The sequence below is a fragment of the Falco cherrug genome, chromosome 9, assembly GCF_023634085.1.
Source record: "Falco cherrug isolate bFalChe1 chromosome 9, bFalChe1.pri, whole genome shotgun sequence".
NCBI lineage: Eukaryota > Metazoa > Chordata > Aves > Falconiformes > Falconidae > Falco > Falco cherrug.
This window is the reverse complement of record NC_073705.1, coordinates 8758494-8775702: the sequence shown is the minus strand read 5'-3', so window position 1 is coordinate 8775702 and position 17209 is coordinate 8758494. Positions and strand designations below refer to the sequence as shown.

Genomic DNA, 17209 nt, shown 5'->3' with positions numbered 1-17209 from the left:
AGTTTGAGCTCTCAAATGCTTTGGTTTTACTGGAAACGTTAAAAAGCAAGATTGGGATGAATTTTTCTCTGAATAGAAGGTGATTGCACTCCCTGATTCTACCCAGGCAGCGGGCAGAGGAGGGGGTGGCCACGGTCCTGTCTGTTTGTCCTGGGGATAAATGAGGGATGGAGCACGCTGCCTCCCTGCTGAGCCAGGGATCCGCCGCGTGCCTGTGGAGATAATGTTTTGCTTCAAAAAGGCCCTTCTGATCTGCAGTGCTCTGACCTGGGGTTTGCCCCTGGACCCAAGGTGGCCAGGAGGGCAGGTTTCAGCTGCTGCCCTGCCCTGGATCCCACCCGCCCCAGGGCAGGCACCCAGCGGGGATGGACGGGCTCTCCTGCAGCACCACCGGCCTTCCCTCTCCTCCGCAGTGTTCTCCCTTTGGAGCTCAACAGCAAAAAGCAATTTTTTTGTCTCTCCTTTTTTTTTTTTTTTTTTTTTTTTTCTTTTTGTTAACATTTAGATATTTAATGGAGTAATTTTTCCTGCCAAAAGGTTTGTCTTTCCCCAGTGTCCCTCCCTCCATCCCTCCCCTTCTCTAAACCCCTTCACAGAGGTATCATTTGTTCCCAGCCATTGGCATCTGGTGGTGTCAAGACGAATAATCCCCAGCGTGGGGGAGTGGGAGGAGGAGCGTGGCAGGGAGCCGCAGTCCCTGCAGCAGGGGGGTAAGCGCAGGGTGGGTGTCACAGCATCCCTCCCTCTGTCCCTGCCACAGGTACTGGTGTTGGGAGAGCACCTGCGGAGCTGCCCTGAGCCAACAGGACCGCAGGGCACTGGGAAGGCTTGTATGCTGTTCTCACACAGGTCTTTGCTCTGTGCCTCAGTTTCCCTGTGGGAAAACAGGCTCCCCGCCCCCCTCCCCGAGACCTTGCTGGGTACGGCACAATAGCAAACCTCTACATTATTATTCTGGGGGCGGAAAGCAGCATTACTCAGAGCCAGGATTGCTAATAACGCACTAAATATAGCGCTTTCCAACTCCAGAGCACTTTCTGAACTCGTGCTCGTGAGCCCTAACCCCCTGCAGAGGCAGGGGCAGGGGCACAGGCCGGCATCACTGTGTGGGCACCAGGGTACCAGGAGAGTGATGGGACAAAGTCCCCCGTGGATGCTCCTGCCTGGAAGTGCTTTCCGTTGTGATGGAAGGAGCGGGCATCAGGTCAGTCCCTCCTGAGCTGGCGCAGGTTGAGGGGGACAGGGGCGTCAGGCTGAGGCCCCGGGGTGGCCGGGCAGCGAAGGACAGGCTCCTGCAGCCTCTCGGTGATTTTGGGAAGCGGCTGCTTCTCCCACTCGCCCTGCAAGAAAGTTCAGCACTGTGAGACAAAATTGGGGTTTTGGGTACTTGGAAAGACTGTATTTCTCCCTACTTGTAAAAATGAAATGACCCTTAATCCTTGAAGTGTTTTTAGCCCAAACCAGGATATTTTCTCATGAGACATTACTAATTATTTGTATTGCAGAAGCACCTACACATTCCCCTAGCAGCACAGACGTCTGCGGTGTACCATGTTGCACAAACCCACCACAGTTAGGGAGTTTCCACCCCAAAAAGTGTTACCTGCCAAGTCAGATGAAGACAACTCAAACCAGGGAGCCCCACCACCCACCGTGCTCTCAGCCCAGCCCTGGAAAACACTTTCTACCAGGTATTGGCAGGATGGTTGGATGGAGGTGACGTTCACAGCGTGCCAGTGTGGATGTTCACGTGCAGCTGCTGCAGAACGGGAGGGATGCAGCAACCAGGGTGAGGTGCCGTTGGGCAGAGCCGGGGAAGGGCTGTCACAGCCATCAGGGCTCAGGGTGACCATGGCCAGGACCAAACCCCCAGCTCGGTGCACGCATGGGGGCACCTTGTCTTGAGGATGCTCCCTGCAAGGACCAATCTGCCGGGTTCAGCCAGTGCCAAGGGCTGACCCCGCCAGGCAGGATCTAGCTGGAATGTGACATGTTGGTCCAGGTTAGTGGCCAGTTGGGATGCAGGCAGGGGCTGCATCTGTCTGGGTTGAGCTCTGGGTCACTGATGCTACGGCTTGGCTGCCAGCTGCGCGCTCATGCAGAAATGTCGACGAGAGGCTGAGCTGCAGCATGAGCAAGAGGAGGGAGGTCTGGAGCGGAGAGGTAGGGCTATGAGTCATCAACAAGAAGATGAAAGTTGAATTTGTAGTTTCAGATTAAATTCTTTGTAGTATGTCAAGCAAAATGGACCAGAGCCTGCACCAGCACCAGGAAAGCCCTGGGGAAAGCTGGAGGGGGATGGAGGGACCCTCCCAAGGCACATGGGGAGTGACCGGAGAGGGGACAGCATTGGAGCACCAGCTGGAGACACTTTTCCTGTCACTTATGGCTTAAGAGAGCAGTTAGGCATGTTTAGGAGGGTGTGCCTGCTCCAGGGCTCAGCCTCGAGCCCACCTGCTGCGGTGGTCTGCCCTGCCAGTACGTCCCAAAGCCTGGGCTCACCCCTTGCCTGCTTTTGGAGCACATCAAAGGCATTGGGACTGTCTTGATAGTTGTTGTTTTCAGTGCAAGTGGAAATCTGAATATAGAGTGTATGGAGAGCTCACTGTGAGCTCTTGAAGGTGCAAGGGACTCGGGGACAGCAACGTCCCTGCAGCCACTCACAAGTGTTATCTTGAGATTTAGCTCAGTAATTAACAGCACTCAGTCCTTCCAGAAATCTTGTCAGGTTTGAGATCACTGAACTGCAAAAACATGAGCTTAATTAGAAGCTGGCGCTTTTCTCTTGGCAGAAACAGTGTGGAATAAATGAGATGTCTTAAAATTGGGCTCGCTCTGAAAACACCAGCAGAGCAGGAGGGGCAGCTCGGCTCCTTCGCCCTCGCTGCAATGCTCATGACCCACTTCGTGCCAGCATCAGCTCTGCTCCGCTGGAGTCTCTTCCTGGCTGGCCCCCAGACCTCTCTGATATCAAGAGACTTGTCTGGGCTGTAAGCAAGAGGCTTAATTCATAATTCTGCTGCTGCACAAAACTTCTGCACCACTTCTGTCCCTGCAGCAGAGCTCTGCACAGCCGGGAGGTGCCAGGTCTCTTGACTCCAGGGAACTGGAAGGTTTCTGTCCCCTCCAGACAGAGAAGACTTTTGCTAAAGGGGATTTACCTGGGCAGAAAGCTGGTGGTCTTCCCTGCAATCAGCTTGGCATCCTCCGGTGCTAGGGTGGATAGCACTGGATCCAGAAATAGCAGATCATGTAAGTTTATTACACTGATAAGTGGCATCGGGAGCTAATGGTGATAGGGACCATGAGTAGTTTTAAATCTTCATCACCATCATTGTCATGACCATCATCACTGGGCCTGGTTTTCCTTTAAAGATCTCATGGCCCTTTATCCTTCACATTTTGCTGGATCGCCACATTTGGAGGCTGCACAGATGCTGCATGTAATGAACTCGCTCTGCTGGGACCTGATGTCATTTGCCAAAATCCTCAAAACCACCTCACATTTCTCTTTGGTTCTGGAGCTAGCCCTGCTTTAACGCTCAGCGAAAGCAGCCTCAAAATCACTTTATGCAAATGCATTTCTTAATTGAATCGGGCCGAGCACATCCACGGTGGGCTCATGCCGTATTGTTTTAAGCACCGGGTCTGGGCTGGGCTAAGTGTCCTACTGATGCCAGCGTTCCCTGGGCAGCTCCAGCTCGCTGCCCTGAGCCCACTGGGTTCAGCCACGTCCTGAGCACTGGAGACCTATGTCTGGGAGTTTTGCCGTGAAGCTTTGGTTATGAAGCTGTACGTACCGGGAACTGGACAGCTGAGGATTTGTTGCAGTGCATGGAGATTGGAGCGAAGCTGTAGAAGGACTTCAGCACGTCTCTGTTGAACATGTTCCAGGGGATGGAGAAAAACTGCTGTGGGACGGAGACCTGTGGGCACGTGCAGACCTCCTCATCGTTAAAGCTGGGGCAGGAGAAATGCCACACTGAAACGCAGCAGTGCTGTCCCCTTTCAGCGCTGGATGTGTCTAATTCCTCCCTGCCTAAAGCTTGGGATGGCTCTGGAGTTGGCGCTGGGAGCAGGGAGAGCGCAGCTGGCACCTGCAGGGAAGATCTGGGGCCAGCCGGACTGCCCCGGAGTGGGACCCCCTGCGCAAGGCCAGCATCTCACCCCTCTTGTCGGGGGTGAACGAGCTGCCACCTGCTCCTCTGGCAGGGATGCTTGGTGTCTGCCTTGGGTTGTGAGGAGTATTTTTCACAGAAGCACTTGGTCATGCAGTGACTGGGAAGTCCCTCCCCAGGAATGCTCTCCTTTCCTGGAGGTTCTCACTGCACAGCCACCCTTAAAGCCCTGGGTTGGCTCCCTGCTCAGGGTGCAGGGGGAGGCAGGACTGTGCTCCAGCATGCAGCCACAGCTCCTGAAACCCACGCTGCCCAAGTGCCCTTGCACACCCACTGCACAGCCAGCCCCTCAAACCCTGCTTTTTAAACTTTTTCCCAGTGTAACTAGCAAAGACCTCCGCAATGGTCCCTCTCCCCTCGGCACCACCGTGCAGAAGCTTTGTACCTGTTCACAAGGTTGAAGTATCGGTGCAGGTAGCCCGGATCCACCGCGCTTTTGCACAGCTCCAGCTGCGTCTGGGGGTAGTAGTGCACGTAGTTCACGCACATCTCCTCCAGAATGCCAAACCCACCCTGCGGCACAGACACAGACGTGCTGGCAGCCGGGTCCAGCTCTGCCCTGCCAGGGCAGCACAGGCAGCGGGGAGGGAAGAGGAGCACAAAGCTCGCACCTGTATGTGCAAACCTGCACGTATGTGCATATATGTGCTCCTTCAGGTGCACAGGATGGGCAGCACTCTGCCCATCTGCCCTTTATGCAAGGACAGACTTTTGGGCTAGATCGTGTGGTTTACATTAAAATGCAGATTTCCTATAATCCCTGTGCTATATTTAGCTTTGTCCCTGTTGATGGTACCTCTGACAGGCACTTTTTTCGCTGCCTATGTAAGAAAATAACACGTACTGTCAAAAAATGCCACTTCTCTTTAATTACAATTAATCCCCAGTGGAACAGTTTGTGATGGGAATTAGAGTGACACATGCTACTTTTCAATTAGCACCTTAACATCCCTGCTGCAGGCGGCAGAGCCTTGTGGGTTTGCTGCTTTATCCCCCTCTGGTTTCTGGCTGTGATTCAGCCGGGGTTCATGCAGGTGCCCACTTTGTGGGTGCCCCCAGCCCTGGGGTGCAAACACACGCCAGCCCCACACGGGCACGTGAGCTCCCCCCCGCACTCACCACAGTGGCTCGGCTCCGGTCCTCTGTGTTGTAGGTACAGGTGGTGGTGAGTACGTCACCCTGGGGGGTTCAAACACAGACACAGGTAGGTGTGAGTGTGGGGTTTCCCTTCTCCACACTGGCTGCGGTGCTGCAGGGGCGCTTGCTGAGCTTGCCCACCCCGTGAGGAGATTCCCTAGGACCATGTTACCTGCTTTCCTTGCTTTTTAAGAATTTGTGCAGGGCTGAAGCACCTAAAAAAAAATGCACTTTTTTTGGTTTTTTGAGTTTTGAGTTGCCAAAACAACATTTTGAGTTGCCAAACCTGTACCGAATTTGATGGGACAACAGGGACCCCCCAGAGCACAGCCCTGGGTATGGTTTCAATGGGTGCTGAGTCCTTTGAGCAGCCTCTTGGGGCAGGATGGCTCCCGTAGGTGCCCTCTGCTTTGCAACCAGGTCCTTCCTCACCCGTACAGCCCTGGGGCATGCTCAGCCTCTCTTACCCATTCCTTTGCTGCCCAGCCTCTTCTTCTTCTACCAAGCAAGGAGGGAGGGGTAACCAGCGTATGCATGGTTCACACCCACCCCCCCGAGGACCCCCCCTCTGCTAGAGGAAGCCCCGCTAAATTAGGTGCTTAATTTAGCTGCCAGCATGGTTCACTTGCCCGCACACTGGTTTTATGCTATATGGGATGGGCCCTGGTGTCCCCAAGGCATCAGTGCGGGGGTGGCAGATACAACCTGGGGGCCACAGGGACCATGTCCTCCTGCAGCCCCCAAGGAGGTCCCCGATGGCAGTGGTGATGAGGTGATGTAAAGGAGGCAGGGGTCTCGGGGCTGTAGGGTCAGGGGAAGGTCCTGTGCTATTTGGAAGCTGCAGTGGTTTTTGGAGCCACTCACTGGAAAAACTGCAACCACCTCCTTCAGCATGCGGATCTCCTGGGAGGGAAGGAAAGGGTCATTGTCAGAGCAACGCTGTGGCTCTGTGCCATGGGTGATGTCCAGCCAGGACCCCCCCACTGCCCCTGCAGACCCCTGTACCTGGAAGTGAGGGCTGTAGTGACCGTCGGCATTCACGACCTGCTGTTCTCTTCCATTCCGGGACAGCACTGTCACCACTTTTCTTCCTGCCAGGTGAGTATGGAGCTGGGACGCGAAGATGCGGATGCCGGCAGTGGGCAGAGCCTGGGGGAAGGACAGTCAAGCCCCCATGCCCAACCCTATCCCTCTCCCCTTCTGCGCATCCCTTTGCTGCGTGCTTGGGACTGGCTGTCCCTGTGCTGGCGCTCCCACATGGGTTTAGAGGATTGCTGTTCCCTTGGAGCAGTGAGCTCCCTGCAGGGGGACAGATGCTCGGTCTGCTGCCAGATCCAATGTATGCGCTGCAGTGCCCTAAGTCAGCAGGAGCAGCTGAGCTGGCCGTGCTGCTTGCTTCCTTGCATTCGTTAGTGGTGGCACAAATTATTCCTTTTGGGTAGGCGCTACAAAAACATGCACTAAAACTTCCTTGAGAGCAAAGTGGGCATTTTTGAAACCATCTTGGAGAGAGCTCTTGGTGAGCTCCTTGGAAGCAGAGGCCAATCTTCCCATCTCTGTAAGAGAAAACACCACCAGGGCATGGCCAGCTGGGCAGTAAGTTTGATGAGAATGGTACCCCCGGGAGCCAGAGCAAATGGGTCCCCAGGAGAGCTGCTTCAAGGGTGGGGGGGTCAGTGCATCCCAACTAGCTGCTCTCTGTTATATGCAGCAAATTTTTCTTTCTGGTGCAACCTCATGGTAAAGGGTTTGGGAAGTTTAAAACTGGGAATTGGGAGCCTGGAGCTCAGTGCCATATCACTGCTCTCTGAGACCTGGGAAAAGCCATCTGCAACCTCTCTTCCCCAAAGTGAAGCCAGGGCAGAGAGGATGGGCACTCACCATCTGCGTGCATTTGTCGGTGCAATAGCCTGTGAGGATGAAGGCATCCTCGCCTGGGGGAATGGCCATCACTGGTGTGTAGACCAAGCCCAGCTCCATGATGGCAGCATCATAGCGTCGCAGGGTGGCCGTGTAGTAGAGGCGGATCCCCGAGGAGTCATGGCGACCTGGCAGGAGAGAGGATGAGGCTGCAAGTTGCTGTGGGAGAAGTGACGGCCACTAGGATAAGGTCAGGCATGAAAGTTGATGCTGTGCTGCAGTGGGGAGAGATGCACCAGCCTCTTGCTTGCAGCCTTCTTCATGTGTGCAGTTCTTAGTGTTTCTAAATCCTAGTTACTTTCATGCAAGTCTTTATGGAGTGGCCCCAGACATGTGCCTGGTCCCCTAAGAGACGTCACCAACCTGAGGCTGAATTGCTCCAAGGGAGTGAGGTAAGGAGTGCCTTTGGAGACCCCAAAGCAGAGGGACAGGTCATGGGGTGCTTTAGAGAACCCCCTCAGAAATATGGCTCATTGCATCTTTAGCATCCAAAAAGTTAAGGCCATGCTGTTATTGGGAGCCAAGCAAGAGGAAACATGCCTATGGAACAAGTACTCCTTGCATTTGGAAAGCTTCTGGTCTTTCTTGCATTTGAGTTTGCTCCGTTTAACCTTCCCTCAGGAGCTGGTGGGAGCTGGAGAAGACCCGGTGCCCATGGTGTGGCAGATGCTGACCGTGAGGCGGGCAGAGGCAGCAGCCAGCTCTGCGGAGATGCAAAGCCGAGCTCTGGCACCCGTTTGCCACCCAGCTCTGAGAGCAAAGGGACGGGGCAGGTTCAGCAGGTCAGCAGGGGTTCAGGCCGGCTTTGAACTCCCTGTCTCTGGGCTGGAGCCCACCCAAGGATAAGAATAACGGGGGAGACACTATTGGTTAACATGAAAAAGCAGATAAATTATGAAAGACATGAGCTCTGTATTTATAGACGTGTTTCTTCTCGAGTTGCCGAATGTGCTATGACTGATCCACAGTACATATGCTCTGGTCTCCTAAAAATATACTTGGGTAGTCAAGAAGCTACTTGTTTTTATGTTAATGAAGAAACTGGGTTGTTTGGAATCCTTTTCTTTTTTTTTAAATGTGTCTCCTGACAATGTTATCGAAGCAGGAGTACCAGTAAAACAACATCTAAATTCCCCCATCCCCAGCCAGGCTGCTGCTGTCTCTCTGGTGACTTCGGCATTGCTGTTGCTCTTGGCTCTGAGCTCAGACCCACCACCACCTTGCGCAGAAATTGGAGGGACTCCCTGTGGCAGCCCAACTAGATGCTGGTGATGCCTTGGATCATGCCCTGCAGAACAACATGTAGGGGCAGTTTTCTGCCTGCAGGGCTGCAGGCTCAGCCGGGCTCCTTTCCCCAAGCATCCCTCCCTGCTGCTGGGCATGCACAAGGATGGGTCCAGCCTCCGGTGAGGATGACTTTGCTGAGACCTGAAAGGCAGCAGCATGGTGGGGATTTTATGTATTCCTCCTGCAAGGACAGATCTGGACCATCAGGTCTCCAAAAAGTTGCAAACAGGGCTATGATTTGAGCCAAGTTTTCTTTCTGTATGAAACATGGAGTTCTCCCCAGTAAGGCAACAGCCCCTGGCATTTACCCAGCTCTCCTGCCACTGCCTTGCTGGGGAGGCAGCAGGCATTGCCACGCACCCACTCACCTTTGAACACCATGGGATTGTGATAGTGGATCTCAAGGCGCAAATATCTGGAGGAGCCTGAGCCACCAAAGGCCAGACCTGCTTCTTCAGGGTAGTAGAAAGCCTGGAAGCAGAGGGAGGGTGTTAAGGGGGTGGTGGACAAGGCTGAAAAGTCTAAGGGAAATGTCTGGGCATAAACCTGACCCCCACTGTGGGCTGAGGGACATGGCTGGTGCTCTTGGTTGTGCTTGCTGAGCTGGTCTTGCTTCCAAAAGCTTCTCGCATGCCAGCATGCACATGCAATGGCATAACCACTGAGTAGGGGCATTGCACCAACTCATGGCACTGAGGAGGTGGGCTGGGGTGAGGTGGAAACTCAGATATGTCCAGCGGGAAGGATGGGGAGGTCAGACAGAGCTGAACCCAGCAGGGAACGGGGTTGGGGCAGCCTGCATGGGGCGATCCCAAGATGGGATTGGGAAGGGTTGGCAGGCAGCAGGAAAGTGGCCAGGAGCAAAGTTTTCACCCAGGGCAGCGGGTCCCATCTCGCACCCACCTGCGCTCCCATGGCCCACGCTGCAAGCACGTGCCTGCAGTAGTTGAGCCGGTTTGGCTTCATCTTGGAGTCGCAGGGCCCGTTGTACTGGGGGAAGCTGTCGAACTCAGCAGCACACTGGAAGACTTCCATGTGGTGGACCAGGGCCTCGTTTCCTGCCGTGATCACTGGCTCATACTGCAAAGCAGCATCCGAGGAGGAGGACGCATTAAGAAAGTTTGGTGAGAGCCCACCCCCGGGGGCTGCTGTCTGTGCAGGCTCCCCAAGGAGCCCAAGGCAGGTATGGCTGCTATCCCTTACTGAATGGGGGGCAGTTTCTGCTGCCTGATGGGGAGGGAAGGTTGCTCTGGGCATGAGGCACCAAGGGCCAAGAGCTCCTGGTTGGCTTTGGGACCAACCCAGAATCCACCAGAACCCATAGAGAAACATCTCATCCCTTCTCCGGTGACAGATGCACCTGATCAGCACAAGATCTTGATCTGCTTTGCGATGACTGAGTCCTTTGCCATTTTTTCAGGGCTGAGGTGACCCTGGCAACACTGCTCTTTCCTAAAGAAGGTCCTGGCCACGTCGTGGTGGCTCTGCCTGCAGCTATTGAGCTTTGTTTCTGGCCACCAGCCGTTTGGGGCACAGAGAGGGGGATCGGGGGTAGAGAGAGTGACTTCAAACAAGCCTGAGGACCGGCTCTGGCTAAAAGCGCCAGCTGTAGAAATGATCCGCAGCAGCGGGAAGGTATCAGGAGGTACACACTTTTTACTTACACACAGATGATTCATTTCACACCATCTGTCGGAGAGAAAATCCTCCTTCTGAGTTTTCCTTTGCAGCGTCGTCTCTCCCCTATAAATCACTAAGCACTCGCTTCGGCTCGTGTGTCAGGTTTTCCCTCTCCCTGTTGTGTGGTTTTGACCCTGGGTGCAACAGGTCATCTGCCGAGCCACCCCCACACCTGCCGGGGTGATGCTCATGGTGGACAGTACGCCTTGCCCCAGTGCCTCCACTTTGAGGGAGGCAACCCAAGCACGTGCAACACGGCTGGGCAATGCACACAAGTTGCATTTACATCTGTAACCCCTTTTGTGGTGGGTTGGGGTTTTTTTTTGAGTATGCCTAATCTTTTAGAAGCCAGCTCATATCCTGGCTTGCTCTGCCCTGCACTTGCCAGCCCTGTTCCTTTGTTTCCCGTTTTATATGTTCCTTATGGTTCACTGTGTACCATAATCCTGCTGAAGGTCTGTCCTTGATGGCTACAGCTCTGCCTTCTGCAGGGGGTCAGCTCTGCAAGGGAGATGCTCTGAGCCTAGCCTGGTACCTGCTGGATGTGCTGGCTGGAAAGTCACCAACCGGCCACCTCACACTGAGAAGATTCTGATTCTGAAGTCTCTAGGAGACGTGAGGATGCTGCTGGCTGGTGGGGTGGCTCTGGGAGATGTTTTGGTACCATGTTGTGGAAGACATATGGGTCTGAAAGCCTCCATGTGAAAGGGCAGGGAAGCGGTGGACTTTGCAGAATGGCTGAATGTCAACATGACTGCTGATCTGCACCAGGGAAAGCAACCCTCTTCCCCTGCCTCTTACCATGATAATATGATGTTTGGGGAAGCTGTCTGGCAGCTCTGTCATGTAACACCAGTAGGTTGTTTCCTGGCTGGGAATGACAATGTCAGGGGCTGTTATCTCCATGGTCTTCATGTCACTGGGCAGCTCAGGGATGGTGATGTTGGGCTTTAGCAGCTGCACCCTCTGCAGTCCCCTGTGAATGGCAGAGATGTTGATGGCTTGGAGGGAATGGACCGGTTTTGCCAGGATCCCGTAGATAAGGTGCACGGTGCCATCCTGAAGAGAGAGCAAAGTAGAGCAGGTAGCTTTTCATGGTAGAACACAAACTGCATGGAATATTAGTGCTAGTATTGGTGGCACAAACCCAGGAGTGGGCCTTTTGACCCATCCCCAGATGAGAAGCCACCCTGGCTTCACCAGTAGCTCACTTTGCTGTGCTGTCCCAGGAGGACTGTAGATTTCAGGCTATTTCTTTGGCTGACGTGATCACAGAGGGTTCCCTACTGGTTGGGAGAGTCTGAAAAGTTTTCCCTAGATGGCATCAGTTCCGTAAGAGTAACATCTCTTCGCTCTTTCAGAGCTCCTTGTCCTTCCTAAGCTCCAGGCTGGGACAACCACGTTGGTTCAGGGCTCATCCCACCCGGCAGCACAGCCCCAGCAACAGCCATGGGCAGCAGCCTGGGAGGAACATCAGGAACAAAACTTCTCCCTGAAATCCTCCCGAAATCCTCCCATTTTCCTGGCTTCTGCTGGGGGATTACCGCAAGAAGCTCTGCTGAAAGTCTACTGCGAGCAAGGGAACTGCTGCTGAACCCAGTGAGCTCTGGGCAGGAGGTAAGGAAGAAAGGAAAAAGAGAATATTTTTTTCTTAAAGAGTCATGGAATAAAGACCTGCAAGTCTATTCCCGGCCCATACACAGATTTTTTTCCTCCAGGCCTCTCTGTGTTTTGGCAGACGGTAGACATTTCTCACCACAAGACAAGCTTTTGAAAACCAGCAGCAAAAATTGAAGGACGTTCTGTGCCCACGTTGGCTTTAAAATATCCTGCCCATCAAAGGCTTTCATCTGAAATGAGCCTTGCACTGATTCCTGCCTGCACACAGGGTCCATGGCTGAGACCCTGGAGCTCTTCAGCATCCCTACTGGGAAGGTTTTGCCCAGATCCCATCTCATGGGGAAGCGGTGAATGCAGACCCAGAGGGACTTCACTGAGCCACACCGCAGCAGCTCTATTTGCCGTTGCTTTGCTCGGGCTCCTGCCACAACCCTCCTCTTTGCCTCCCGTTGAACAACACCAACGCCTCTTTGTAACACTCCAAACAGTTGGTTCCAGACTGCAACCGGAGTGATGCAGGAGGGTATTTATATAGCCTTAACACATGCTTAACAGGAGTGGATGATGCAAACGAGCTAAAATCTACACTTTATAGAGGTTTATAAGGGGTTGTAAATAGATCGTGCCAAACTTTACTCATGTCCCAGGACTGACATCTGTAGCACACTTCCCTTCTGCCCTAGACAGCAGAAACATCTGATGCTGCCCATGAAAAAACCCACTGGTCAGGTATAACCACTCAGGCTGGGGTTTGGAGCTCTGCCCCATGGGACAGGGCTGGGGGGTGCTATAGCAGGGTGAGGGCGATGCCGTACCTCTATAATGTAGTCCTTGGGGTCACAGGTGCTGAAGGCTCTTCTGAAGAGGAGGTAGAGCCCCTCAGGAGCCCTTCGAGCCCCAAGGAGCTGGTAGTCCTGCTGCGAGTCCATGTGGATCTGCCCCGTGGCATCGCTCCAGGCATCCTGTGGGATGAAGAGCATCCTGCTCAGCTAGGAGGCTCCGCTGGCCCTGCTCAGCCCGAGAAGCCCACGGCGGTGACCTCTGACAGTACCATGGGTTGTGGGTTCCTCCTCCTCTGCACCCTCTGGTTGGTTCACCCTCCACATCCCAGAGGTGGAGGGAGCCTGTTTGGTTGCCCCACGCTCCCCTCCAGCAGCCCACAGGCAGAGCTGTGCTGGCTCAGCCCCTGCCACGAGATCTTCAGTGCTGAGCATGGGCAGACCTGTGAAATATGTGACCCAGCAATAACAGTCTGCAGAAAAGACCTTTACAAGCTGAGATGCAACTGCGGGAAAGGACATGGGAGGAGGAAAGCCTACAGGGACACCTGAAGGTGTTGCATCGGGCTGTGCTGTGTTTTGGGTGTATTTGCCTGGGGGGGAACTTCTAGGGGGGTGTTGTGCTATCCAAGACCCTTGCCACACACCCACTACTCTCAATTTAAGATCAGACCCTTGCTGAGCTGTAGTGTCAGCCTTAGAAATTGCTACCCTTTTCAAAATCCTTCATTTGTTGTGGCCAGGTTGTTTCAGGATGCTCGTTGTTGACGGTGGTGACAAAACCACACTGAGAAGCAAAGCCCTAAGTTATCCTGTGTTTAAGGATTTGAAGGTTTGGCATATAAAATCCTGCAATAATTTGGATTTGAACAGTGTTTTTGTCTTGATCTTTTGCATCTCCCGTTGATATATTTTGTTTACTGAGAAAAGGCACTTAAGAAGTACCTCGCCCTACGTACACAAGTGGCATCGGTTCTCTTATCTCGGGGGACGGGGGGGCGGGACAGGGGGTATGACACAGAAGAAAAAGAATAAAGCATCTTGGCATCATTTCAGCCAGAAGTATAGAGTCATATTTCGAGAACATATTGTCCTTAGAGGGGGAGAGTAAAATCAGCTACATGAAGCTAGCATGACATTTGTTTTCATAGGAATATGGTGTGCAAATTAATCTTGTAGTACATGGGGGGTTAAGCATCTGAATCTTTTTAACAGCTGACATACTTATCCAGAAAACAGGCTGCTGGGAGAGAGAAAACCAGGACTGGAGAGATTTATAGAAATCTCCTTGCAGTATGCTGTTCAGCATCAACTGAAGAGAAAGCCCAAATGCTGCCCCGTGTTTAATTCAGCACCGTTTGTCTTTTCAGTGAGCACACGAAGGCAGATTAGAAATGATGCTTTATGTTTTTTTAACATGATGCTGTGAAATACTGTAGCATTTGGGCTACCACACATCCTGAATGGCTGGTAATTAGCAGGAAAACAGTACAGATAATAAGCCCTTCTTTTCATCCTTTCATTACACTGCAGATCACATTGCGGCGGATTGTGAAAGAACGTATTTTATGGTTAATTTGAAGTAAGCAGAGAGGTAAAATTTAACTTACTGGAAAGCCTCACATGGGGAGAAATGTGAATTGCTTTCTGCAGCCAAGTGCAATTGCAATAAGCCTGATGTGGTGGTCTGGGGATTTGAAGCTGCTGGAGAGCACAGGGGTGGCTACTGTAACTGCAGCCCCTGTGGCAAGGCAAACCAAACAAGAACCTGGGCAAGCGAGACTGTGTCAGAACGGACAGCGATTTGCAGTAGCAATCTCAATCAGCAAAATCAGAAATGGGTTGCCCCCATCTACTATCACCAAGATACATTTGCCTAATTTCGGAGCACACCGTGCCACTGGCCGGTGGCCGTCAGGCTGTGTTTTGCTGTCCTGGCGATCTCTGCGGTAGCATCGAACGCGACTCCAGCTGGCTTGGTGGTGCTGGCAGGGGCAGCCTTTCTGGCTGAGAACTTTTGCACTGTCTCAAAGTCAATAACAGGAGCTGTGGTTAATTTTTAATGTGACTGACAGCAGCGCACAAGGTGTTGATGCATCCTGCGTGTGTGAGTGCGAGCTGGTCTGTACCATCACCTGTTGGAGCTCTTTGCAGCTAAGCCAGTAGGGGTTCTGGCTCCATTCACCTTGCTGATGTGCTGCTGTATTTGTTCTTTTTCTCTTTGGGTTTAAGAGCCTATGCCAAACCCACAGTGTAGACCTGATCTGTGGGTTCCTCTGGGATAGAAACCCCCAAGCCCTTTGGGACCCCGTCCTCCTGAGCAGCGGGAGCGGTCCAGTGTGTGCCATGCCCTGGATCAGCCCCACTCCTTCCAACCACGAGTCAGATTCACCCGCAGGGAGGCAACCCCAAAAGCAGCCATGCAAACATACAAGCGACTCACCCCAAAATAGGAATTGTGCCCGTCGCTCCAGAGCACGGCCAGGTCTGCATTCTCAAACTCGCCTCTGTCCGACATCCCAAAAAGGAGCCCAAACTGCAGGTCCTTGATGAGGAGCTGGAAATGCACGGCTTGCTCCGTGTAGCTGACGTTCCAGGAGAGCTCGAGCAGCCCCTGGGGATCGAGGGGCACTTTGTAGGGAAAATCACTCTGGCGGGGTGCCGAGCCCTGCAGGACCACCACCAAGATGACCAGGAACACAGCGATCATGGTGAAGTACATGGATGCCACTTCCCGCAGCTTGAAGCTGGGGCAGGGACAGGGCTTGCTCCTGGAGGTCTGCATGCTGGGCAGGACGGCACCCCTGCGCCTGGCTTTGCCCATTTATGTGCTGGCCCTCCTGGGCAAGCCGGGGAAGTGACACTCTTTAATTGCATTTGGTTGTTGGGAAATTGCACTGTTGTATTGACACCCCCACCCCGCCCCCACCTCCTGGCCAGACACTTGTCATTCGCTGCTTCCCCTTAATTGGTTCTAATTGCACATGGACATTATCAATAGCAATTGAATTTGACTGAGCTGATGTTATTCGCTCTTAAATCTTCCTTAGTGGCTGGGAAGGGCTGTTTACTTGCAGGCTGCTTGTGCTGAGCCCTGCGTGGGTACACTCTGTGCTGCTTGCGCTGCCTCTCACCCGGCTCTGCAGCCAGCCCTGCCTGCGCTCTGCGGGGCAAAAGCTCCAGGATAGCAATCCCAGCCACAGATCCCATGTCCTCCAGCCTGGGATCGCTTATCACCCCAAAGGTGGCCAGACTCGGCGGGGATCAAAGCCCAGGATCAGCTGCCAGACAGGTGCAGAGCCCCATTCCTGCTCCCTGCCCATGTTCTGCTGGGTGCAGGCCAGGGTATCACTATGTGCATCCCTGTTTTCTTTTTGCTCCTCTGAGTAACAATGCAGGTCTGTGGCTTGCAGATAAGCTGGCCCAAGCGCAGCCAGAAGACCCCTTGGCTCCCCCCAAGCCTCTTGCAGTGTGCTGTTCAGGCTGTGCCAAGGTCCAGGCTGCACCACGGGGACCCTTCCAGCTGCATGTTCCCTCCCAAAGACCCCACCAGTGGCATGAAGCCCACGGAGCCATTCCTGTGTTTGTTTATTTTTGGAGGCTGGCCTCCTCGGGGACACGTTTGCATGAGATGTTGCTGAAAACTGAGCCGAGTCAAGCAACTCAGAGCCCCGTGGTCCTTGAGTCACTGCTGGGTTGAAAATTAACCTCTCCGAGCCGACTGCAGTGTCATTTGCCAGAGCTGTTGTGGGTGTCAGAGCAGGTCCAGAGGAAGGGTTCCAGGAGAGGACATGTCCTTCTCATGTTTTGGGTAGTGGCAATGGTGCTTCCTCCTCTAGCATGCCAGCCCGAGAGCTCAGCTGGAGACAGTGTGGGAGGTAGCTGTTCTCTTCCCACGTCAGCCTCCATCCGTTTTTTAACCTGTTAATAATAGTTTTGCATGTAATCGTGATCACACCTCCAAGAAAATGCTGTAAAAGTTTATTTTAGCAGGGTCTGGCAGTGCTGAGCTGGGGTCCTGGCATCTCACAGAGTCTTCCCTGCGCACCCCAGCATTGGAGACAACCCCAGGGGCTCCCAGCAGCCGCAGACAGAATGGGTACAAACTGGGGCAGAGTCATGCCGGCTTGTTAATACTCAGAGAAATCAGGGAAGAAAATTAGAATGAAGGGCATGTTATGAGCAGCGTGCTGTATTGTTCATCGGAGTGCCTTGGATGATGCAGGGAGCACAAACAGACTCAGCCACGATGGCCAGAGGAGGCAGCTGATGGGGACTGCAGCAAGGAAGGGTGCTTACTGCCGGGAGTGTGAGCACCTCCTCCTGTCCTCCTCCAAAAGAGCCCACGGGGATGTACTGCCTTTTGAGAGCACCTCAGAGGGTCAATTTACTTTTCCAGGTGGAAAACTACAACTTTGGTAAATAACTGTCATGGGAACTGAATTCAGCCTTTCTCAGCCTCCTGCCCTGGTAGCTCCAGGCTGCTCTCCCCCATCCAGCAGTGCCAGGGGATGGTCCCCTCCCCACGGCAGCCCCGGGGGGTTTGCGGTGCTGGCATTGCCCAAATTTCACCCCTGAGAGCACCCGAGAGAAACAGGAGCCCAGCAG

The 17209-nt window shown here is 53.5% G+C and overlaps 1 protein-coding gene across 1 annotated transcript; it reads right to left on the bottom strand.

Annotated features, from left to right (window-relative positions):
* Positions 1-586: 586 nt before the first annotated feature.
* DBH (dopamine beta-hydroxylase) lies at positions 587-15478 on the bottom strand. The gene is given in 13 exon segments (XM_005442032.3): positions 587-1340; positions 3801-3960; positions 4564-4691; positions 5298-5357; positions 6180-6218; positions 6321-6464; positions 7197-7363; positions 8891-8993; positions 9426-9602; positions 11004-11261; positions 12638-12784; positions 15045-15388; positions 15391-15478. Coding segments are annotated over 13 exon segments (1950 nt in total). The 3' UTR covers positions 587-1205.
* Positions 15479-17209: the final 1731 nt, after the last annotated feature.